Source organism: Paroedura picta, chromosome 3 (genome assembly GCF_049243985.1).
Source record: "Paroedura picta isolate Pp20150507F chromosome 3, Ppicta_v3.0, whole genome shotgun sequence".
NCBI classification, from domain to species: domain Eukaryota; kingdom Metazoa; phylum Chordata; class Lepidosauria; order Squamata; family Gekkonidae; genus Paroedura; species Paroedura picta.
Window position 1 is genome coordinate 139323189 of NC_135371.1, and position 24042 is coordinate 139347230.

Sequence of the window (24042 nt, forward strand, 5' to 3'; positions counted from 1 at the left end):
CCATCGCAGCTCTTGCACACGTACTGTGGAGACCACAACATATCACATGGCATGCGTGCTTTCAGCATGCACAGGAGGGCTTGCATGATGGGGATTGCAGAGAATGAGCATGCTGCAGAGATAGCCCAGAATGAGAATAAACACTCTTATGGACAGATCAAAGCAGAAAAGTTGGGGCTCAAATAGACAAATAAACTACCCAGTGCAGTCTCAAAGCTGCTTACAAATGCCTTCCCTTCCAGCTAGAAGAGCCAGCTTGTATTAAGAGCAGTGGCTTTTAAGCCAAGTTTGATTCCCCACTCTCCCACATGCAGTCAGCTGGATGTCCTTGGACTCAACACAGCACTGATAGAGCTGTTCTGACTGAGCAGTAATATCAGGGCCCTCTCAGCCTCACCTGCCTCACAGGGGGTCTTGTTGTGGGAAGAGGAAAGGGAAGGCGAATGTAAGCCACTTTGAGACTCCTTTGGGTAGAGAAAAGCGGCATATAAGAACCAACTCTTCTTCTTTCCTTAAACTGGCTGCATGAGCCTGTTTCCTCATTTACCTTACATTTGCTCCTTATATATCTGAAAAAGATTTTCTTGTTATAGTGGGTTTCCCTGGCCAGTCTCAGTCCACTCCCACCATTGCCCTGTCTGATGGTTAGCCTACAGTGCTTAGTAATCTATAGGGATTCTTATTTAGATATCTGTCTGTCCCTCTATTTTGGAACATTTCCTTTTTCTTCCTTAGCTCCTCCTGAAGTTCTCTGTTTATCCAAATAGGCTTCTTGGATCCCCTACTATGTTTCCATCTTGTTGGAATAGTCATGGCTTGAGCATGCAATAACTCTTGTTTAAAGAGAGACGATCCGTCATTTGCTCCTTTCTCTTCCAGTATTCTAGTCCACGGGATGACTCTTATCATGTCTCTGAGTTGATTAATGTCTTCCTTATGGAAGTCTAACATGCATCACTGACTACAAACTTCCTTGGCCCATGTCAAAAGACATTCTAGGATATGGTCACCCCCCCCCCAGGTCCCCACCTCCTCCACTCCATCCACCAGATTTTGCCTGTTGGCCAGTATTAAGTCAAGTATGGATGAGCCTCTCGTAGGTTCTTCCACCATTTGAGAAATGAAATTATCAGCCAGGCAGGTCAGAAAGTTTCCTGTTTGTTTCCCAGCACACATTAGGGAAATTGAAATCCCCTATAATTACAAGGTCCTGATGCCCAGGTAGTCCATCAAGCTGCCTAAGGAGAGCAGTGTCCACATCTTCACACTGGTCAGGTGGTCTGTAGCAGATGCCAATAATCTGTGTTTTTGCCTCCCTTATTTTCACCCATGTACTCTCCACTGGCATCACATTCTCCTCTTCTAGTATTTCTTGACAGGCAATCCCTCTCCTCACATATCTTACCACTATATCTCCTCTTCTGCCTTTTCTGTTGTGTTAATATCCATCAGCTGCTGCATTCCAGTCATGGGAATCACTCCACCAAGTCTCTGTAATGCCTACTAAATAATATCTCTCTGTTTGCATGAGAAGCTCAAGCTCTTCCTTCTTACTGCCCATGCTTCAGGTGTTGGTATAGAGGCACCTGTTGATATAGAGGCACCCTTGGTTATCCTTGATCATGCCTTCCCAGGCGGGCCATCAGTAGTTTCTCTCTTAAATTAGAATCTCTGTGTTGGATTCTTCTTCTTCTTCTCCTCATAACAGACACCCTTTGAGGTAGGGAGGCCTGAGAAAGTTCTGGAAAGATTGTGATTGGCCCAAGGTTACTCAGCTGGTTGCATGTGGAGGAGGAGTGGGGGAGCAAACCCAGAATCAAACTCTACTCCGAACCATTAAAGGTTGTCCACCTCCAGACACAGATACCGACCTGGATGCTCAACTCCTGTAAATGAGATGCAACCCAATGTACGCCAGACAGATCAGCAAGGGAGGGAGATTCCCTTGCTGCAGATATCTCTACCTTTGCATAATATTTATGGTGTTCTGGTTTAACAACCCTCTTTCTCAATGGTTTCAGCAGCGTCTGTCACACAAAGACCGTAGGGTAAGTAAGCAAAGTGCAGAAAGGGCTAGGTGTGCTTTGGATATATACAGGCAGTTCTTGGGAGGTTTTCCATTTGGGATATAAATAGCTTGTTGGTCTAGATAAGCTCTTGATTGTTAGAATCAGGAACTGGGTTTCAGTGGTACAACAACTGCTTTGCTTGCAGAAGGTACCAGGTGCAGTCACTAACTTCTCCAGTTGAAAGGATCAGGTATTAGGGTTGCATGAAACCCCAGACTGCCATTGCCGGTCAGAGGAGACAATGGTGACTTTAATAGGGCAAATATTCTGATTTAGTATAAGGTAGGAGTAGTCAACCTGTGGTCCTCCAGATGTTCATGGACTACAATTCCCATGAGCCCCTGCCAGCATTTGCTGGTAGGGGCTCATGGGAATTGTAGTCCATGAACATCTGAAGGACCACAGGTTGACTACCCCTGGTATAAGGTATGTGTATGCATATCACCATAACATTGGCATGATATCGTAGCCTCTCATGTGGGTGAAAATATAGAACACAACCACGACCCTTGGCCATTCCTACAACTGCTGCTATGCGTCAAACATTCATGGTGCCTTTTGCCTTGTTTTGCAGTATCAGAGCACCTTGAAGCAGCCCACACAGACTCTTGTAACTGCAGTTAAAGGCAAATTTGCAAAAAATATATTTTGTGTGCACCACTAAGCTGAGTATTCATGAAGGCTGCAGCTTTCCACAAAGCAAGCCTTTTTTGAAGAAGAGTTGGTTCTTATATGCTGCTTTTCTCTTCCCGAAGGAGGCTCAAAGCGGCTTACAGTCGCCTTCCCTTTCCTCTCCCCACAACAGACACCGTGTGAGGTGGGTGAGGCTGAGAGAGCCCTGATATCACTGCCCGGTCAGAACAGCTTTATCAGTGCCGTGGCAAGCCCAAGGTCACCCTATTGGCTGCATGTGGAGGAGGAGTGGAGAATAAAACCTGGCTTGCCAGATTAGAAGTCGGCACTCCTAACCACTAGATCAGCTGTCAGGAACAGACCCATGCAGAATATGAGACATGAGCCACCACCAACCCTGCTGCAGTTCAGCTCAGCTGCTCAAGTGGAAGAAATTGATGGGAAACTAAAGGCCCTTTTAAAAAAGGAGGGATCTTGCTAACGAGCCGTTCAATAAAAAGTGAGGAATAGTTGTAGTCAAGGTTGGAGGACATACATTTCTCAAGACCCTTGCGAAGCATTAAATATACTTGGTACTCCGATAAACGTATCCTGATGTTAGCAAGAGCTACATTTCTTACAGATCTGAACTGTCTGTAGATCTGCCAAGGACCAGATCTTGAATTCCAAGACAGGATTGTAATCCTGCAATTGCAATTGGTCAATGTGTGGCTGGATCCTGAATGCTGGGTCTAGACCAGGGGTAGTCAAACTGCGGCCCTCCAGATGTCCGTGGACTACAATTCCCATGAGCCCCTGCCAGCATTTAGTCAGTTGAAAGTGAAACTGACCAAAGCTGTGCACTGGCAGGAACCGGCTGTTGTTCTCACTTGTTGGTGTTTGCAAGGGGTGTGTGTGTGTCTCAGTTCAGTTTTGGTTCTCTGTACCTCAGAGCTGGGGTCAATAAAGAGCTGAAATGAACGCACAGTGTCCATGCCTCCTTAACCCATGGATTTAACACTCAGAATTATTTTCTTGTGGTTACTTCCTTCACCCACGGCTACTCCAGATTGATACTACAGATGAGGGCAGTAGCTTGAATAGACTTTAGAGATTCTACTATCCATGGTGATTGGGCTTAAACAATACTATCCCCTCTGACTGCAGCCAGCTTGGGGTTTGGCAGAAACTTTTCCAAGACTTAAGGGCATTGGCCAGGTTTCTTAGATAGTATACCTCATATGTCAACAATGTTGTTCTTGGGAGCCATTTAAGTCTACCAAACTCATCCAAGTGCTGCTGTTTTGTCCTTACGATAGGGGCCAGTAGCCAAGATTTACACACTGCTCTACAGATTTTCAGGAAAGAGGAGTGGCTGTTAACTCGAAGTGGATGGGAAGTATTATATAAACTCAGTTACTCATAATTTGGCTGAAACTCATCTGTGATATTTGGGTAAGTGGCACTTTGGCCTGACTTCACGCATTTCCTAGAAATGGCCTTGGCTGTACAGCAAATGTTGAAAAAACAAAGTGCTCCCTCACTCATGATATCGAGTGGAGGTGGAATTAAACACACACACGAACCCACACACAAACATTTTAGGAGCTTGGGTTCACTAATGACCACATAGCAGGCAACAAGGCCAACCAATAGTGCCATTCAAGATGTGGGACTTGGGTTTCCATCCAGGGTATCCTTTAGATTCATGAGGGCTGAGATGTGGATGATTATGTTTGGCATATGCTTTCAGTGTACTGGCTGTTTTAAGAAACTTGTGCCTATACAAAGCAGAATCTTTATTGGATAAGCATCATAGGAAGTGTGAAATTCCTTTTGGTTTGTCAAGGGAAAGAGGAGAAGACAGAGGATTCAATTTTCAGTATTAACTGCTTTGATTCTGCAGTACTTCTCTGATCAATTCCATTACCACTTAGTTACTATCCAAGTTTGCCTCTGCTAGCGTGGCAGATTGGGAAAAGCGCAGTGATGACTCTTCTGTCTTGGACAGGCTTGCTTCAGATACATTAGTTCCCCTACCCTTATTATTAAGTTTTAATAATTTAGTTATGCTCTTCATCATGACATCTAAGAGATGCATTAGCATAGATCCTACATTTTGATAATCTAGACAATTGTGCTTCATACACTGGAGATATGTGGATTGTCAGGTTGTATACATGTGCTAAAAACAAGCAGCTGTTAGATCCTTCCCCCCCCCCCATATAAGTGCTTAACTACAGTATCTACTATCTAGACAATGTAGCCGAACAATTTGTGCAAGTGGGACAGGAGTGCTTCCTTTTGGGAATGTTCAGAGAAACCCTGGAATTGGTCAAATAACCCCTGGCTCTGGTCTTACCGAGGAGTGTTGGATACTGGCTGGACTATGTCCTTGTTCTCTGGCAGCAAAGCATCAATTCCCCTAAATGCTTCAAGTTGCAGAGGAGTATTTTGAGGAACAGGCCCTGTTCAGACCAACTGTCCTTGGGCACTCATGCCTCCTTCTCAATGGAACCATGCTGCCAAATCCCACAATTCCCAACACCTATCTGAATCCATCCTGAGAGTAGCTTTGCAACTTGTGTGAATTTTTTTCATGGTAGCCAAGGATTAGGGCAAAGGGATAGCTCTATCTAGGTCATCTTCCAGAAGGGGAAACTGCTAGAACAACTGGGACGATCAAGTAGTGCACTTGAATTGTCGGGGAACTCCTATGGCTTAGCTTCTGTCTGTCAGAGGGTCTGCAGGCTTCTTCCCATTCCGGATCAGGACTCTCCGGCGTTTGGCTGGCAAGGGAGAAGCCTCTGGTTGGATGGCCCTGTTGGGAGTCTTTGCAGGAGTCTGGCCCTGACCTTTATTCACCTCATCCACAAAAGACTCTACTCCCTCGAAACGTGTAGTCAGTTCTCCAAGCCGTTCCTTGAGCGCATTGAATTCTTTGTAGAGATCATCAAGGGCATCAGAAAGGGATTTGATCCTAAAGAGAGAGAGGATGATGAGGTAGGGGTATAAAAAGAACCTTAAATGGAAATCCCATAGCAGGCATGCACATCAGGTATTGCCTAGCAGCAAATGTCTTTATTACTACCAATACTAAGGGGAAAGATTCATAGCTGAAGCCAACATCTTCCTGGTCATTGGCAGAAGTCCTCCTGCTGGACCCAAACAATGCTTGAACATACTGGGGCTGAGCAAGACTCCTTTCTGGCTTTGCTGCAACAGACTAACATGGTCTGTTGCTATCTGACAAAAGATCACACCAGAACCCTAACTCACCTTCCATAGTCAGGCAACACAGTCTGGTGATCATAGAGGAGGAGATTCTTGATTTGAGTCATGATAGCAAATTTCCAGTTGTCCAGGACAACAGTGAGATTGGCACATCCCTTCATGTTAACTTTTTCAGCTGGAAAAAGTAGGATATAAAACCAAGTTGTAATGTCATAGAATGCATCTTCCTCCCTGACCTACTGACTCATTTCTGAACTTGGGCACTTTCCCACCATTTACATTTGATCGGAATTGAAATCTATTCTAAAACAGATGCCATCAAAATAAACTAGACTTATAAAGTCTATGTTTGTGTTCTGAAGGCTAGTCAGATTTGTGGCCCATCCTAGTCATCTGATTTTAGGATGGATAAAAAGCTTGTAAGAACAGAATTCTGATGGAATTCCAAATATAAACACACTGGGAACATTCAATAATGAAAGCATGTTTTTCACAACAAAATTGTTTGTTGAAAAATATGGACAATGGAGAATTCAAATTGACATACTTAGAGCATTTGTTTTCTAGGTTCTCTCCAAACGTGGTACCTGGCCTCCTAAAAATATATTGTGGAAACTTGGTTACATGTCACAAGAATAGATAAATTCAGTGGTAGACAACTTCCAGTTCACAGTTATAAAGAAGTGTGAAATTATTATTTTAGAAGTAAACAGATTAGATGCCTGATGTCACCAAACCTCATGGAAATGTCACAAATAAACCTACCCTTTTTATTGCCTGATGCTGGAGAATAAGCATGGAACCCCATACGCATCCAGCTGTCAGTATTTTCACCTATGACTTGCAGTGGCCCTCTAAGGTCTTAGGCTGAATGTTTTCACATCACCTAAACTTTGTAACTAGACATGCCAGGGGTTGAATTTGTGGACTTCTGGATACAAAGCAATATTCTACCACTGTGCTGCATGAATCCTGGGCATTTAAGGTGACAAGACCTGAACACAATTATCTAACTTGGTCAGTTCCCATGTAGCACTCTGTTTTCTCTTTCCCACCACCCCAACAAAAACTTCCTTCCATTGCTTTCTAGGGGGACACATAAGCAATTTGTGGTGGCACATTACCTTCAGATCTGTAGTCCCATTCAGAGGTTGTCTGTTGCCGCTTTGGTTTGGCAGAGCAGCTGAGTGCCACAAAAAACAGCAGGGAGAGAATCTGCCTCATGATGCCTCTGCGGGACGACAAGAAAGCCTTTTAGAAGAGCCCCCACCCCCATACCTCTCAGCCATTAAGCAAAAAGTGCAGACTCTTGTGCCTCCTCAGCCCCATCTCAACAGCTCCAAATGGCATCCTTCAACTGGGACTGTTACAATCTCTTGTCACAATGGGGTAGGGAAAGGGGGCCTCTCGGGCTCAGGACTGTGCAATCTTAGCCATAGCCCTTGCAGTCTCCCACTCCCAGCATGTCTACCTGTTATGCAGTGTGATTCAGGGGTCTGAACAATTTGTGTGGGAATCTGGACCCGGTAGGCTAATACAAACTTTTTTTCAGATTAGCTCCTTGTCCCTATTGATAAAAAATTCAGTATCTACCCATGGAACAGTATTACACATTTTGATATAGTGGTGGGGTGTGTGGGGGGGGGGGGAGAGAAGGTACATTTGACCAGGGAAGTGAAGCATTCACAGCTGAAACAGATGCTGAAAAGGCCTTGCAGGAGCCAGAAAACATACAACATACCAATCCTTGTATCTATAAAGTGGCAATTACAGCTCAAAAACAAAGGAGACTAGCCAGATGTACAACCTAGCTGTGCCAGGAACAGACAGGTTGAAATTTATGGGCCTTTGTTCATGTGCAGCTGTAAGATCATCTTCAGCTTTGGACTCTCCACTAAAATTATTCGTGTGTCTTTAAATCTGCTTGCACCTGGTACTTTAACCAGAATATGGGCCCTTTCTACCATTCTGTTATACTTCAGAGTGACCCCCATCATCACATCCCAACACAGAAAACAGAAGTGGCATTTCTTTCGATTGGAGGTATTCATGCATGCCCATTTCATGCTAGTGGTACAGATGAGGAGATAAACAGAGAAAATTCAGCAGCTGCTTTTAGGTTCCCATTGTTTAGGGACCTGTGCCCATTGTTTTCATCACTGGTTCCAGCTTTGCACACCTCAACAGGTAGGGAAATTGTGCCAGCTTGGTATAGTGGTTAGGAGTGCGGATAATCTGGTGAGCCAGGTTTGATCCCCCTCTCCTCCCTCACATGCAGCCAGCTGGGTAATCTTGGGCTTGCCACAGCACTGATAAAGCTGTTCTGACCGAGCAGTGATATCTGGGCTCTCTCAGCCTCACCCACCTCACAGGGTGTCTGTTGTGGAGAGAGGAAAGGGAAGGCGAATGTAAGCTGCTTTGAGACTCCTTCAGGTAGAGAAAATTGCATACAAGAACCAACTCTTCTTCTCTATTTATTCTCTCTCTTCCAGGCATCAGATCTTATACTTGGTTGTAGTTTTCTTTTACCTCAAAGAGACCTTCCAGTGATGCAGGACTGGCAGAAGAACCTCCTGTGTCAGGGGAGGGCTCCTTGAGCCAGGAGAAAGCAGTGCTGTTAACACCACCTCAGAAATACAGGAGAAAAAATAACTCCATGGCCCCAGTAACACAGAGATGACATACTTCAAGATGAGAATCCATTTTCAAAAAAGGAGGGACAGGTTTGTCAATGGGATCTCTGCAAAGCCTTCACAATGAAGAGGATTTCACAAATCAAGCAACAACTTTGGAAATTAGTTCTTCTGTACCCAAACCTTTTCTAGAGTCAACAGTTCTTAGAACAAATTCTGAGACTGCCGAAGAGAGGAGGGCTGTCTCTAAAAGAAAGAAACTCAAGCCACAATTTTCCTACCTGTTGAGTAGAAATCCTAGGGTGGTAAGATGCAACAGTTCGTTCAAGCCTCAGCTTTCCCTCTCTGGCCAGGATCAGCTTCTCTTCTGTGCCTTATAACATGTTGTTCTGGAATTCTGCCAAGCCACACAGCAGTCTTCTAATTGCAAACAGATACGTTTGGCCTAGGTCTCCAAACTGTGGCTTATGTGGCTCTTTAAGTACAAGACCAAAAGAAAAACCCGAAACAAAAAAAACAACCACCACACTCCCCCCCAAAAAAGACTGCCTGCAGGACAGCAAGGCACTTCCCTGAGACAGCAACAGCACTCTCAAAGTTGTGGGCTCTAGGCAGAAGAAGAAATTCCTCTTTCTCTTTGGTTCACAACGGAGCTTTGCAGTCCAACCCAGCTTGCATCACTTGAGTCTGAAGCCCCCAGTCACTGTTTATGTTATGGGCTAGAAGAAAGAAAATTGTTTACTTTTGGAGGAAAGATTTATTAGAGGAGAAGCTTTGACCTGCCTAGCCTAGCCACCTTTTTGAGGTATGGAATTCTACCCCAACCCTGTTTTTCCTACAAAGGGTTTTTCCCAGATCTGTGAGTTGGTTTGTGGGACAAGGAATCCTTTTTGCCAACTGTTGCTCGTTCAAAGACCAACAACATCAATGTGATTAGCACAAACCCCACATATTACCTGGAATCTTTCTTGTAGCCCCTGCTCACCAGCATTAAATCAGCCAAGAAGAAACTGGGGGACACTTTTAAGAATATGAAAAGCTTTAATTTCAACCCAAAAACAGGTAACAAGCTGCAAGAATGGTCTCTAAACTGAAGAGGAAACAGCATAGATTGGTTTGTAGCTTTCTGGATTTTTCATAGCTATGGAGGGAGCAGACAGCAGAATATTGGCTTGGATTCGATTTTGTGGAAGATGAATGGATGTGAGCTACCAATATTTTACTATTTTATGATACTTGATCTCAATCAAACGGCAGAGAAGCGACTATTCAATACCAATTCTAAGTTTCTTTCCACCACCCAAATCAATTTTCTCTCAAGTTGCACATTTCAGATCCCAGTTGCCATAACGGCTGCTAGTTTCCCCCAGAGGAAGGTACTCTGCATACTGTTTTCTTACTTGCCAAGTGACAATCCCACACTGTAAGGGTAACACATTTCTTAGGCCCTTCCCACAATATTAGTCTTGCTTACCTAAGCTCAAGCTAAATAAAACTCTTAACAAAGGGCCTAGTTATATATTTTCATAGTAAATTCTGCACGCTGGTAAAAAGCATCCCTGTATTTTACTAGGGTGGGGAAAGTATTTTACATTTACAGGAAAAGGAGCTCAGGAAAAGAGATTTTCTTCAAAGCAAGTCTATAGAGCTACAATTAGGAAATTATCCTTCAAACGTTAATAATTGTTTTTAATTTGTTTATTGTAAATGTTTTTATACCCAGCTTGGAAGCTACCCTGAGCCAGCAATGCCAGGAGGGGCAAGATATAAATAAAATGAATAAAATAAAATAAAACAAAATGTGTAAGGGTGTGGGATGTTATAAGGCACTGAAATGTCACAGAAAGCCTAATGTGGTATCCTGGTTAAAGAGCAGCAGACTCTAATCTGGAGAACCGTGTGTGATTCCCCACTCCTCCACATGCAGCCAGCCGGGCAACCCTGGGCTAATAACGGAGCTGTTCTCTCAGAGCTCTCTCAGCCCCACCTACCTCACAGGGGGTCCGTTGTGGGGAGAAGGGAAAGGTGTTTGTGGTCCATTTTGGGACTTCTACAGGTAGTGAGAAGCAGACTATAGTTTCCAAATCCATAACAACTTTTTTTTTGGGGGGGTGGGGGCATCTTCACAAGCTGTATCTCAAATTCCATTTAATTACGACTGCAGTTTTATGGGGGTTTAAGCTCTCCCCCACTACAATTCCCACAGAAACTAGGCTTACTAGTGACAGAGCACCAGCTATCAGCTGCCACCTTAGCCCGAAACCTGGGTGTGATTCTTGACTCCTCTTTATCCATGGAGGCACAAAGTCTTTTGAGTAGCATGGCTAGCATTTTTCCATCTATGCCAAGCCAAACTTTTAGCACCCTACTTGGCCCCAGGACATCTAGCCACAGTTGTCAATGTGATGGTCACCTCTAGATTAGATTTCTGTAACTGGCTCTACCCAGACCTGACCTTATTCTTGCTCCAAAAACTACAACTGGTCCAGAATGCAGTGGCCAGGGTCCTTATAGGTACATCCTTGATATCATATGTCCGATCTGTGCTCCAACAGCTGCACTGGCTCAGTTGAATTCTGGGTCAAATTTTAGGTATTGGTATTTGTCCATAAGGCCAAATGAAGTCCGGGTGTTGTTTATCTGAGAGACCACCTCTATCTATACCAGCCCTTCTCAACTTTTTTACTGTTGAGAAATCTCTGAAACATTATTCAGGTTTCAAGAAACCCCAGAAGTGGCGCAATCGTGCAGAATACGGTTGGGAAGCATAGCTGTGTATATGCCTACCAGGGGGCCCTCCCGGCCCATCATTAGCCATTTTGGGAGGGGGATTGACATGACCTGATCCTGCGTTGAGCAGGGGGTTGGACTAGATGGCCTGTATGGCCCCTTCCAACTCTATGATTCTATGATTCTATGACCATATATGGTGACATCACCTGAGAAATGTTTAGTAAATTTAAAGAAATATTAAAAATTAACTCCCACTCTTTCAGGACACCTTTCCAGGGCTATCAAGAAACCCCAGGGTTTCAGGAAACCCTGGTTGAGAAAGCCTGATCTATATCCTCTGAAGAATGCTCCATTCTTTGTATACCAATGAGCTGATGGTCCCTGGAGGTATATGTCTGGCCTCAACCAGGGCCAGGACATTTTCCATCCTGGCCCCTACCTGGTGGAATGAGCTTCCAGAGCAAATTAGGCCTGTAAGATGGAGCTCTTCCACCAGGGCTTTGGATTGTGGCCCAAGTTAACACCTACCTGCAGCCCCACCCACCCATAGATGCTCTGTGGAAATATTGCTGCTGTTCTAATCTGCCATTATTTATTTAAATTAATTTTCAAAATATTTTGAAAAATGTATTTTGTTAACTTTTATTTTGCATACAGCGTATCTAAGGGGCCGCCTTTCTGCCTATAGACCTCAAAGAACACTATATTCCGTCAACTCCAAGTGGTTGGTGATTCTTGGACCCAAGGAAACATGTCTGGACTCAACCAGGACCTGGTTATTCTCTGTCCTGGCCCCCACTTGGTGGAATGAACTCCTGGAGATGTGAGCCCTGCTGGAGCCAGCAATCCTACAGGGCCTCCAAAACAGAGCACTTCCGCCAAGCTTTTGGTTGGGGCCACTGAGCCGATAACATCTACAGGGCCCTCAAAAACTCCCTCCTTTCAGATATGCCCACTGGAAACATTGTGGGGCACTTTCAATCCAACCAATATGCCGGGTTATGGTCAAACGTTTAATAGTTTAGATAATGATTAAATGTTCAGGGACGTTGATGCAGTTACTGAGTTTGATTAGAAGAATGTGCTGAATCTGTCATATTGGATTCATGTTCTCTGCGAACTACTGTGAGCCACTTGGAAGGATGGTATAAAAATGTAATCAATAAATAAAAAGGAGTCATAAACGGCAAAAATGATGGATGTGAGTTTTGTAGAGATACATAATTCCTTTTACAGTCCAGCCACCCGGAGTCCTTTCAGGGGTAAAAAAAATTCAAATAAATAAATAAATGGTTTTACTTCCAATTTACTGTGGGGGTAGTTAAATAGCTTGCAAAATGCCTTGAGAAGGAGTCACTTAGGCTCCTAGTACAGGGAGCTCTCAAGCAACAATTCATCTATTGCAGCTTCTCACACAGAGACACCATCTGAGTAAAGACTGTTTTCTTCTGCACTTGGTAAAGAGGGTTAATCAGGAGAAATTCACCAGATGCAGTGCTCTCAAGTTTAAGGCTACTCAGAACCCAGATGGAGGACCCAAAGGACTTGCAAGTTCAAAATACAAAGGTCAGTATAGGGAAAAAATGACAAAAAGAACAGGAGGCTTCCATTTCAAATGCTTTTAATAGTTTGTTTTTGTTTTGTTTTTTTAATTTGCAGGGCTGTTATTCACTTAACTCCAGTCCAAACCAAACATATACCTCTGCAACCCATAGAACAAAGAGGAATAGCAAGAGCAGCTATGACCCAGTGAGCTCCAGCAATCTAGTCAAATGCAAACCCAGGAGAGGAGAAAGAGTCCCGTGCCTTGTCAGCACTAGCAAGGGCCAGATGACCAATCACTTGACTGAAATGTTGGAAGGACAAAGCCCCAAATATTTCTGCCACAGAAGGCAGAGACCACATGAGCCATGGCAGTTGCCTGTGAGCCAGGCCCACATGCCCATAATGGAAATAGGTAGCTGGGGTAGAGGCACATACTTTTTGTTCCCTTTCTGCTGTGCTGAGAATCTACACAGATAAAACTCTGGAAGGACGGAAAGCACCCTCTGTCCACATAACCCAACTGATCAAATGAAGGCCTTGTTTCCCTGTGATGGAGAAGCTGATGGAGGTGGCCAAGTGGTAACAGGTATGTTGAGCAGGCAATATTGCTGCTGAAAGAACCAAACTGTGCCTTAACCAATAATGCTGTTGGAAGAGACGCTGGGAATTTGGGGACAGGAAAAACATCCACCTGCACAAGTGGGAATGGAGGAGCTTGCACACCAGAGAAAATTGGGAACTGGAGGGCTCTATTGATGTGGTTATAGGAACAGCAGGCAGATCAGTGTTCTTGAGATAAGAGAACCTTCGCTTCCTGAGAACCCCAAGCCATGTAACGCAGAGCAGGCAAAGCTCCTTCCAACATGCTAGCTGATGCCCCATTCAAACTTTTTCCTGCTGGGGAGCCATTCAAGTCGATAACAGGCATGAGGAAGGAACGTGCAAGTTTTCCTGCTAGCAGCTACAAAGACAAAGAAACAGTTTTAAATACAATGGGGATGCAGTAAGATTTGGGGGCAAAGAGGTCCTTGTGAACTGCCCAGCTCTAGCACAGCCAAAAACGCTGCCCAATCCCTAATCAGGAAGCCTACAGATCCCCTCATGGCCAGATATGGCAAGGAATGGTCCTCTTTGTTGCTGAGCCACAAGGGAGGAACAGTTGCTGACCAATCTATTTCACTTGCTATCATCACGGCAGGAACTGGACAAGAGCTGGGTCAGCAGGCAAGTAGAGAGACCGATACCAAGTTGCGAAGGTTGTTCTCTCCATTCTCTGTTGCCAAGGTGCTTTGGGGCTTAGACTGGAGCTCTGAGCTATTATATGTTCTGCCACCACTAAATTTGGAAGCTATAATTAAGAGGGTAGACGGAAATGAGTCAGGCACCAGTGACCCAGCGACTCTGAGGCTGAACGCAAAGCATGTCAAGAGAGCGATGTTAGGCAAGCTAGACCTGGGAGACCAAGCCATTCCTTTTAACACTGCTGCCTAGCCTCGCTCACTGGCTTAAGGCTGGGGAAAGCTTGTGGCATGCAAGCTAATGGGGGGGGGCATGGCCCCTCACTGCCACGCACCTGCAGAGCTGATGAGCCATCCGTGCAAATGCAGCTCAAGGGGGAACATGACCTCTGGCTTTCTACAATACTGAGAGCAAAGAAAAGACAAGGCAGCAGCACAGGCAGAGGAGCTATGTTGTGTTCCCCCACTGAGACATCCAATTCCAACCGCAAGCTACAACCCTCTGAATGGCCCTGTGTTCCTGTGATAAGGGTCAGGTCCCCCCTGCCTGCTCCGCCCCGTCCCCAACGGTGCAACATCCCAGGAGGAAATAGAATCCTGCCTGGTTAGGGGTTTGCCTCTGTATTTCTGCCAGTCGGTCTATAATGGCCACCCTGAATGCCAAGCTAGATGGGGCTTAGCTACGTGGGAGGCTGCACATCTCACAGTGATCTGTGCCTGGCTGGTTCATGAAGGTGCAGTGCTGACAAGCCCACATGGAAGAGGTTGCAGCATGTGTTGAGCCACCCATGGCTCCATACTCTTGGAGTCCGGGCAGGTGAACTCCAACTGTGCCTGCAAAAATAACACAAAGCAAAGATGGAAGAGTTAAAAAAGAAACAGCAGCTTTGACAAGTAGGGAATTCTCGCATGGAATCACCACAGAATGTTTTGGTCAGTGATGCAGGGCTTTTCTACCTAACCATCTCTGTTAGCCGAGTCTCTGTGCAGCAATGTGCACCCCACCCACCAAATTTAGACAATATCATTAGTGGAGCGCCTTATCTTTATTTTCTGCACCATATTTATTTATAATACAATTTATATGCCACCACTCCAAGCAAGCTGGCTTGTGGAGGTTCACAATAAAATATTCCATAAAAACACAATGATAAAACATTGTAAAATACAATCCCGCCCATATCCTCAAAAACCACAAACTCCATGGCAGTAACAACAATAATTCATTCCTCAACATTTCCAGTCCTCTATCTAGTATAGGTTACCGTCAAGATTGGGGATGGTATAACGGGGGGTACATCATCAGCATCCCGGGTCCAGTCTAATACTGGGCTTGGGAGCCCAAGGGGGGACATCACTTTGATGTCCTTGAATCAGAGCGACAAAAGTGCTGCAGAAATATGTTTTTTATTCTCACTTGTTTCTAGGAAAAGGTCCATTTAGACAACCATGTTAGTCTGTTACAGCCCAAACAAAAGGCATCTAGTGCCACCTTAAAGCTTAATAGTTCTATTTCTCATAAGCTTTCGTAGGCTAGAGCCCACTTTATTAGGATTAGGTTCTCCCCCTTGCCCACTTTGAGCCCACAAAAGCAAGCACTACACCTTTAGACTTCAAGGTGCCACAGCCTGTTGTTTTCTAGTAGAAAAATATAGAAATATTTTCCCCCATAGTAATCTATTCCAAGTCACCAAGGGAGGTTAAAATCCAAATTGCAACACTGAGCTACCTTACATGGACAAATTAAACCTCTCCTGCCTTTCTTAGATGATTAAATCTAAGAGCCAGTTTGGTGTAGTGGTTAGGAGTGTGGACTTCTAATCTGGCATGCCAGGTTCGATTCTGCGCTCCCCCACATGCAACCAGCTGGGTGACCTTGGGCTCGCCACGGCACTGATAAAACTGTCCTGACCGGGCAGTGATATCAGGGCTCTCTCAGCCTCACCCACCTCACAGGGTGTCTGTTGTGGGGAGAGGAATGGGAAGGCGATTGTAAGCCGCTTTGAGCCTCCTTCGGGTAGGGAAAAGCGGCATATAAGAACCAACTCTTCTTCTTCTTCTAAATCTAAGTATATAAAATTAAAAATAATGGACGGGGGGGGGGGAATGCAAGACTTACTGCAAAGCTGTTCGATGGTGGCCCATTGCTCTGATTTTTTCCAAGTCTGCGCTAGCTCCTCATTCCGGGTCCTTACTGCTTCCAACAACAAGCTGATGCTATCCTGAAAGGCAGACGATAGGATTCAATGTGGTGTCATCTATTTATGATATGAGAAAGCGGGCCATATTCTGGAAGAATCCCTCCTTCCCAAAGCTGCTTTTACTCCATACTAAGTTGGTAATAACAATTCTCAGCCTTCTCACCTGGCTCTGCTGTGGACCCAACACTATTCCTAGATGTTTCAAAGCCAAGAAGGAAATATAGCCCTACACTTCACTTTGCGTCCTCAACTCTATGTCATGTTATACAGACAGTAAGTCCTTGCTCTTCTGGTTTAAAGGGCCAGTGACACTACAAAACAACAGTGACCCATCTGGCATAGCTATTTCCAATAGTTAAATAATCTGAAGTGCTGTGAAGGCTGCAGGTATGAAACTATCCTCACCTTCAAGGATGGACGGCTTCATGCACATGACCAACATTTATTTCTGTGCAGGGAATGGGTGGCATGTTCCCCTTCAAATAGCCATAGCAACCATGACAGCTGTGGGGATGAGTGGCTAGCTGGCAGCAGATAGGAGACTGCAAGTGTACCCTCCCGTCCCATTCACTTATCTGTAATTGTGATAGCCCACAAATACAGTAGCAAGTTGCATGGCTACACTAAAGCAACTCTGAATAAGGTAGCAACTTGTACTCCAAACAGCAGAGGGTGCTCAAGGCTAGTTTTCTGGATGGAAATCTGCATGGAGACTACTCTCTCCCATAGGTCTGGGGTACATGTATGTGTGTAACCTTCTGTTTCTTACACTTCTCCCTGACTAAGAAATTACACACTGACCTCAAACGACATAAAAATGGGAAACGCCTGACCTTTCCCTTAGTTGCATAACCCTTCCTTCCACTCTACATGTTCCCACTTACACTTCCCACAGCAATCTTAAACTGTTGATGGGTGGGGGGGGGGAAAGAGAGAATGACTAGACCTGGGGTAGTCAAACTGCGGCCCTCCAGATGTCCATGGACTCCAATTCCCAGGAGCCCCTGCCAGCGAATGCTGGCAGGGGCTCCTGGGAATTGTAGTCCAAGGACATCTGGAGGGCCGCAGTTTGACTACCCCTGGACTAGACAAAATAAGCAACAGGACAACATACGGCGAATGTAACTGGCCCTGATCTCCAGTTGTCCACTGGCCACCCAGCTGCTCAGCATATGCCTGATGTGTGCAGCGTTTGAAAGCTTCTGGAAAACATATGACCTGAGCTATTTTTCCCTGTGGTTTTTTAAATAAGAAAAATACAGATGTTCTAATCAGAGCCTTGAATGCAGCCAGACTCTTGCTGGCAAGCCAAAAAAAGGGGTGGGAGCACAAGAGAAGATACAAACACAAGAAATTGTTGGCCTTAGTGAGACTGGGTGACTGATCTTTATGTCATTTACAAGAGGAATTTCTGATTCAGAGAATTTAAAAACATTTCCAGTTGTTGATGCAGTATCCAAGCTGGCTCCAGCAAGTTTGAGAACATACTGATGCAAACACTACTAAACTCAGTACTCCAAACTATACAAAAGCAAAACTTGCCAAACCTCAACCCCATTGAGCATTTCTACTATCAACCTTGAAGACTGATATACAAAGATCTATTTGCAGGTCCTCACATTAAGCCTCCAGAATAGCTTCCTTCTCATATACATACCCTTAAAGGCATGACTTCATTGCTGACCAAGAAAAGGAGCAGATGGAAATCTGAGATGATGTCAAGGAACACAGAGGAGTTGTTCTGGGACAAATACGTAGCCAGACTGTGAAAGTCCTGTAAAAAGAATAAATTGCTAAATATTATTTTTTTATTTAAATAAACAGTAATATAAAATCTCATTCCTTACAGAATTTTAAACATATCCAGGTATATTTGATCACAAAGTTTATCATTCCAAGAACTGATAAATATACTGAAAAACTATAATTGCTACAAAGTTCTAAAAATCACTTAAACTTCTATGAAAACATGTTAATTTCAATTGTTTGATTATCATCTAGATATGAGTCAGCAAATCAGAGACATGTAAAATATCTCTAGATTACCAGTGAGCTACACTACACATAAACAATTTCTTTGTCTAGAAGATAAAATTATCTTTAAAAAAACACAGAAAAATAGGATCTCTAGGAATGCTGTATCCTCTCAATTCCAGAACAACCAGATCCATTTTTTTTGTTGCACTTTAAAAAAAATGAATTTTTCAGTTTGGGTCTACTGGACCTCAAGATTTTCAGTATTTCTGAAAAATCCCAGACCCCAATACCAGTACAGGAATGTTTTGAAATCCTGACTTTGGGTAGGGAGGTGTCCAATAGACATGAGAAGAAAAATACCAGGTTCTTTGTTTTGTAGCTTTGTAGAGGCCTGTTTTAGAATTCTGGAAGAGATCCTCTGTCCTTTAGTTGTTTGATAAGGAAGTTGGCTTGTCTATAAGAATCTATACTCTGGCTGCAGTTTCTTCTAATCCTCAGCATATGAGGATGTTCAGGTTGAGGTTGACCAAAACTAAATAACAGCTACTGGGCCCCGATCCTTCCTCCCCAACTCATGCGACAGATTGAACCAACCATGGACCTGTTAGATTATTCATTATGCTGAATGCTATTTCTCTATTTATTGTTGTTATTACTGTTACTTTTCATTCATTATAATCAGCGAATTTGATGTATTGTTCTGTTATGTTCTATGTGAACTGTCCTGAGCCTTACGGGAGGGCGGTATACAAATGCAATAAATAAATAAATACATGAATAAATGAATAAGAATGGAAACTACCACCTGCTAAGATAGAATGATTACCTTGTTAACATTATATAGTACTTTTGCTAGTCTCAGATGTGTAATTGGCTAGGAGTGCACTTAAAGAAAATACATCAGAACATAAGAAGAGTCCTGCTGGATCAAACCCATGAGGGTCCATCTAGTCCAGCACCCTGTCTCATACAGTGGCCAACCAGTTCCTCTAGACCAGGGGTAGTCAAACTGCAGCCCTCCAGATGTCCATGGACTACAATTCCCATGAGGCCCTGCCAGCTCATGCATGGGAATTGTAGTCAATGGACATCTGGAGGGCTCATGGGAATTGTAGTCCATGGACATCTGGAGGGCCGCAGTTTGACTACCCCTGCTCTAGACAGCCAACATCAGGACATAGAGGCCAAGGCCTTCCCCAAGTGTTGCCTCCTGGTTCTAGGATTCAGAGGATTAGTGTGCTTGAATGTGGAGGCTCACCCTAGTCACCAAGAGCCATTGACAAATTTATCCTCCATGAATTGGGGTTGTACTAGATAGCTCAATTAAAGTGTCAACCCAGTGTGCTGGACTTGTTAGGAATCCTTAGGAAAGATATCGAGAATAAAACAGCTGTCTTAGTCTCAATCCTTTTCCAAGGTCTTTTCCCCTCTCAGTCTCAGCAAATTCAGACCCCCCATTAGCCTATACTTGAAGTTGGGATTTTTTGACCCAATCTGTATCACTTTATACTTACCAAGATTGAACTTCATTTGCCACATTGTTGCCCACCCAGTTTGTGGAGATCCTCTTGGAGCTCTTCACTGTCAGCCTTGCTTTCTACCACCCTGTATAATTTGGTGTTATCTGCAAACTTGGCCACTACACTACCCAACACACTTCTACTATAGTCTCGGCTCAACCATTTTATCAGGTCATATTCTTTAGGCCTGATAGCAATCAGCAAAGGAAAGTACAGAACACTTGAGAGAATCTGCAGCAGGCTTGCTTTTGTGGGCATCTAGTTCAGCATCTCATCCTTTAGGTATCTAATCAATAACAGCTGCTCTAGGAGAAGTCACCAACACAGTTACACAAAAATCAGCCACTCATCACTTGCAGAGTTTTTGACCTGAAGCTGAAGAGCACCCTGAGCACAAATGGTACATTCAGTTATTTTCTTGGCCTGCATGAGTTGCCAGGGTAACTGGAGTAAAAAGTAGAGCCATGGATAAATTACTGCTAAACTAAGCAGCTCACTAGTAACCCAACAGGCACATGAAGCAGAAGATGAGATCCAAGCAGTACAGGCAAACTCAAAAGGCAAGCTAGACTTGGCTTTCTATCTGAACAGTCTCCAACTCCACAACCTTCCAAGTCCACCTTCAGACATCCTCTTGTTCTAGCAGTAATATGTGAGTGTAAGCTGAAATGCACAGGTGTGCTCAAACATGTATGTACACTGGGAAGGGATATTATGTGAAACACAAAGAAATCTGAAAATTTTCCATTTAAATTCAAACAAGAGCATGTACACCAGCTCTTCCTTTTGGTGAATCTGCCATAATTAAGAGCAACTTCTCTTCATTGAATCACTCCCCACCAACAAATTCAGTAACAAAACTAACAAAGGGGAATTAGAGATTAGAAAAACCATTTAGTTTTTTGACTGCTTATCTTTTGGGGGGTACAATTCACCTGAAGAAAAAGTCAGTTCTATTATGTGGGGTTGTTGATCCTTTCCCTCCAACCTCTTACCTGCGTTTCTCCTAGCACATCACGATTCTCAATAGGGAATGGATTTTGAGAAATAGAAAATGTATAAACTGGATCCTTGGGGAACGTAGTAGTAATCTTTAAAAAAAAGAAAAGAAGACAAAGAAGAAAGATGAGTATTCAAAGTATAGCCCAGGCAGTGTAAGAAACCAAGTCCAGATATATGGCAGATGTAGCCTTCAGTCAAATGCCTTCCATAGCTGAGAGGTAGGGCCCAGCTGGGAAGCTCAGGGGGAGACCAAATTGGTGTTCCTTAAGGCATCTCACACTTACTCTCATTTGCACACCTTTTATCCTCATCTCTTTTCCCCAAGGGATGCTTCAACATGCCTGGCTAAAAGTCTACCGTAACAGGAAATTCTATTTCAAACAGGAACGGCTACTCAGGACCATACAGGCTGGCCCAAGAGGGAGTAAAGAGCATTTCATCCTTAGACAGATGCTGCTACAATTGCTGGGGCTAAGCCCATGGGGAGTTCAAGCTGCTCTCCTCCCAGAAAAATGACCATGCAGACTCTAAAATATTAAAATTCAGACACACAATCATCCTTCTTTTGGGAAGTTTGGGTGCTTTGCTAGCTTTCCGTGTGCTTATTATTATTTTATCTCTTACCTGACACTCATGGCGTGCTGGCTTGTGCAGGGTCCACAACAATGAAAAATCCCACAACAGTTAAACCCCACTAAAACCCCATTAAAACAAAACAGAACAATACAAAAAATCCCACATGGTGGGAAAACAATCTTTCCTCATAGCGGAACACCTGCCACCGGGCGGCAGATCATCACCCAAGATGGTCAAAAGGTGGCGTACTTCCTGATGGAGGGGGGGGGGGTCCAGCCAGATCTTCCTCCTACACCGGCCTCAACCATAGACCCGGCGGAAGAGCTCTGTCTTACAGGCCCTGCGAAAAGCCAACAGCTCCCACAGGGAGTATACTCTTCTATCCTGCTTACTTCTTTAAAAGGGAAGAACACAGTGCTTGCTGATCCCACACAAGTTGCTCAAGGCAGACTAATATTACAGGCTGTTACATTTCACAGAGAAAAGTGGTCATATCCAACTATGATTCTATCAAGCTTGAGGCCTTGCTAACAAAGGGCTTTTCAATCAGGCATGGGCACAATTTGTAACAGACACCAAAGGTGCAGAAGCAGGGCAAGTTATAATGGAATAAAAGGAGGCTTCAGAAATGCAGTTTTTAATCTCTCTTTCAACTCCTCCTAAATGCATGCTCTGTCAATCTGTTTTCATCTTAATTATACCCCAGGTAGTCCAAAAACAGATGCCTTTGCTGCTTGAGTAATAAATATGTTTCAGAGCTATCAACTGAAACAGAACATCGGCAGGCTCAACACAATGGCCACCATTGCTGCAAAAGGCAAAATACTTCAACGCCATGAATTAGACATTAAATGCCTCCCAGCCCCAGTTAACAATGTCTGCAGTTTAAGTGAGTCCAGGGAAGGGAGAAAGAACAAGGGGATGTCTGTAGCCCACCTAACAGGCTGCTGCACCAGATCTCTTTGGAGTCAATTATTTTAGACTAGGGTAGCTACTCTCTCTATATGATCTTCTGCTGGTAAACTCACTGTAGTATACTCTTCTATCCTGCAAAATGTTTTCCCCACCTTATGCTAAATATAATGCTACGTACAAAAAGATGTGTTTATATTAAAACAGTTTGCATTAACAGAGGGATTGTTGAGATACAGAGAGGTACCATGTTCCATCCTTATTTCATTCCAGAAATGAGGTCATTTCCCGGTGGAAGGGAGCCTGTCACTGTACAGCAGATGAACTATTTTAGCCAAGCTGTAGATTCAGCTAATGGCGATGGAGATGCCACAGGCTTCCAAGCCCTGTCTGGTTGCTTAATCACTCCTCTGAAAGGTACAGCAGACACTTACTAACAAGCTCCTGGTGATGTAATCGCCAGAATCTCTGTGGGGTGTATGTTTGTGTGTGACAATTTCTACTCATCTAGTGGATAAACGTCTTTTCATAAAAGCCATCTGATGCTCCAAGCAGTGCCTAACAAGAAAGCCAAATGCTTCGCCTCAGGTTTCACACGGCCACTATCCCAAAGGAAAACCTGCAAACAAGTCACAAGCTGCCTGCTAACAGAGGACGGAGGGGCACAGTAAGGAATAAGGTGAAGATTTCAGTTTTGGCCTTGGGATAAATTTTGCTCCACTTCTATTTCTCTCTGCAAAAGAAACAGACAAACACAGTAGATACTTACATCTATTATTAGGTACTCAACAGGGAGTGGACGGGCTAGCTGAGTGATCTCATTGCCAAACTTGTCTATATCCTGAAATGAACAGAAGTCCACTGGTTAGACAGAGCGAATACTACACCACCACTAAGAAACAGCAGATCAGAGTGGGAAGAAGGTAGACTGTGGTCTACATATAGATGAAAACTCTGACATTATTTTTATGGATCTGATCCAACAAGGTATCAGCTGTAAACGAGGATTAGGATTCTCCCAAAGAGAATGCTATACTGGGTGGACATGGACACTTGTGCTCTTAAACAAGGAGGAGGAGGAGGAGGAGGAGGAGGAGGAGGAGGAGGAGGAGTTGGTTCTTATATGTTGCTTTTTTCTACCCGGAGGCTCAAAGCAGCTTACAGTCACCTTCCCTTTCCTCTCCCCACAACAGACACCCTGTGAGGTGGGTGAGGCTGAGAGAGCCCTGATATCACTGCTCGGTCAGAACAGTTTTATCAGTGCCGTGGCGAGCCCAAGGTCACCCAGCTGCCTGCATGTGGGGGGGGGGGGTGCAGAATCGAAACCAGCATGGCAGATTAGAAGTCCGCACTCCTAACCCCTACACCAAGCTGGCGACACACTCAGGCTCACTTACAACCTATTAATTTATCTATAGATATGTCCCAAGTATTTGCTCTTGTTTCAAAAATGTCATGTACATAAATAGAGCACAGGGGTTTAAATTTTTATTATTTTAAAAATGGACCATGCAATGCAGGTCAGCCTACCTCTGAAGGGAATGCTTCTGTAGAAAGAATAATGTTTCACACTTCTATGAAAGGCTTTTCCTATTATGTTTGTAACAAAACCAAACCAGGAGCTATTTAACTGACCCCCATATATCATATAGCTGGCCCATGTAGCACAGTAACCCACTTGATGCTGTCTGCCTGGACTTTTTTTTTTTAACTGCAGCCAACGTATTGGCAACCCTGTAGGCTTTTCAAGGCAAGAGATTTTCAGAGATGGTTTGCCACTGCCTACCTCT

The 24042-nt window shown here is 44.1% G+C and overlaps 2 protein-coding genes across 2 annotated transcripts in view; both read right to left on the reverse strand.

Annotated features, from left to right (window-relative positions):
- Nucleotides 1–4455: 4455 nt before the first annotated feature.
- On the reverse strand, nt 4456–12735 carry LOC143833021 (uncharacterized). Its single transcript, XM_077328295.1, has 4 exons — nt 8830–12735; nt 7040–7146; nt 5961–6090; nt 4456–5661 (listed from the first exon to the last, which is right to left on the reverse strand). The coding sequence occupies exons 2-4, from the start codon at nt 7137–7139 to the stop codon at nt 5403–5405; spliced, it is 489 nt and encodes a 162-aa protein (XP_077184410.1). The 5' UTR covers nt 7140–7146; nt 8830–12735; the 3' UTR covers nt 4456–5402.
- Nucleotides 12736–12885: 150 nt separating this feature from the next.
- The window catches only part of NPLOC4 (NPL4 homolog, ubiquitin recognition factor), a 50207-nt gene continuing 39050 nt past the window's right edge, over nt 12886–24042 (reverse strand). Inside the window, exons 13-17 of the mRNA XM_077328292.1 lie at nt 23022–23093; nt 20758–20853; nt 17923–18039; nt 16184–16286; nt 12886–14898 (exon numbers count right to left, since the gene is read on the reverse strand). Of these exons, the coding sequence (XP_077184407.1) occupies nt 14741–14898; nt 16184–16286; nt 17923–18039; nt 20758–20853; nt 23022–23093 (546 nt within the window). The 3' untranslated portion in view covers nt 12886–14740. The remainder of the gene's footprint in view (nt 14899–16183; nt 16287–17922; nt 18040–20757; nt 20854–23021; nt 23094–24042) is intronic.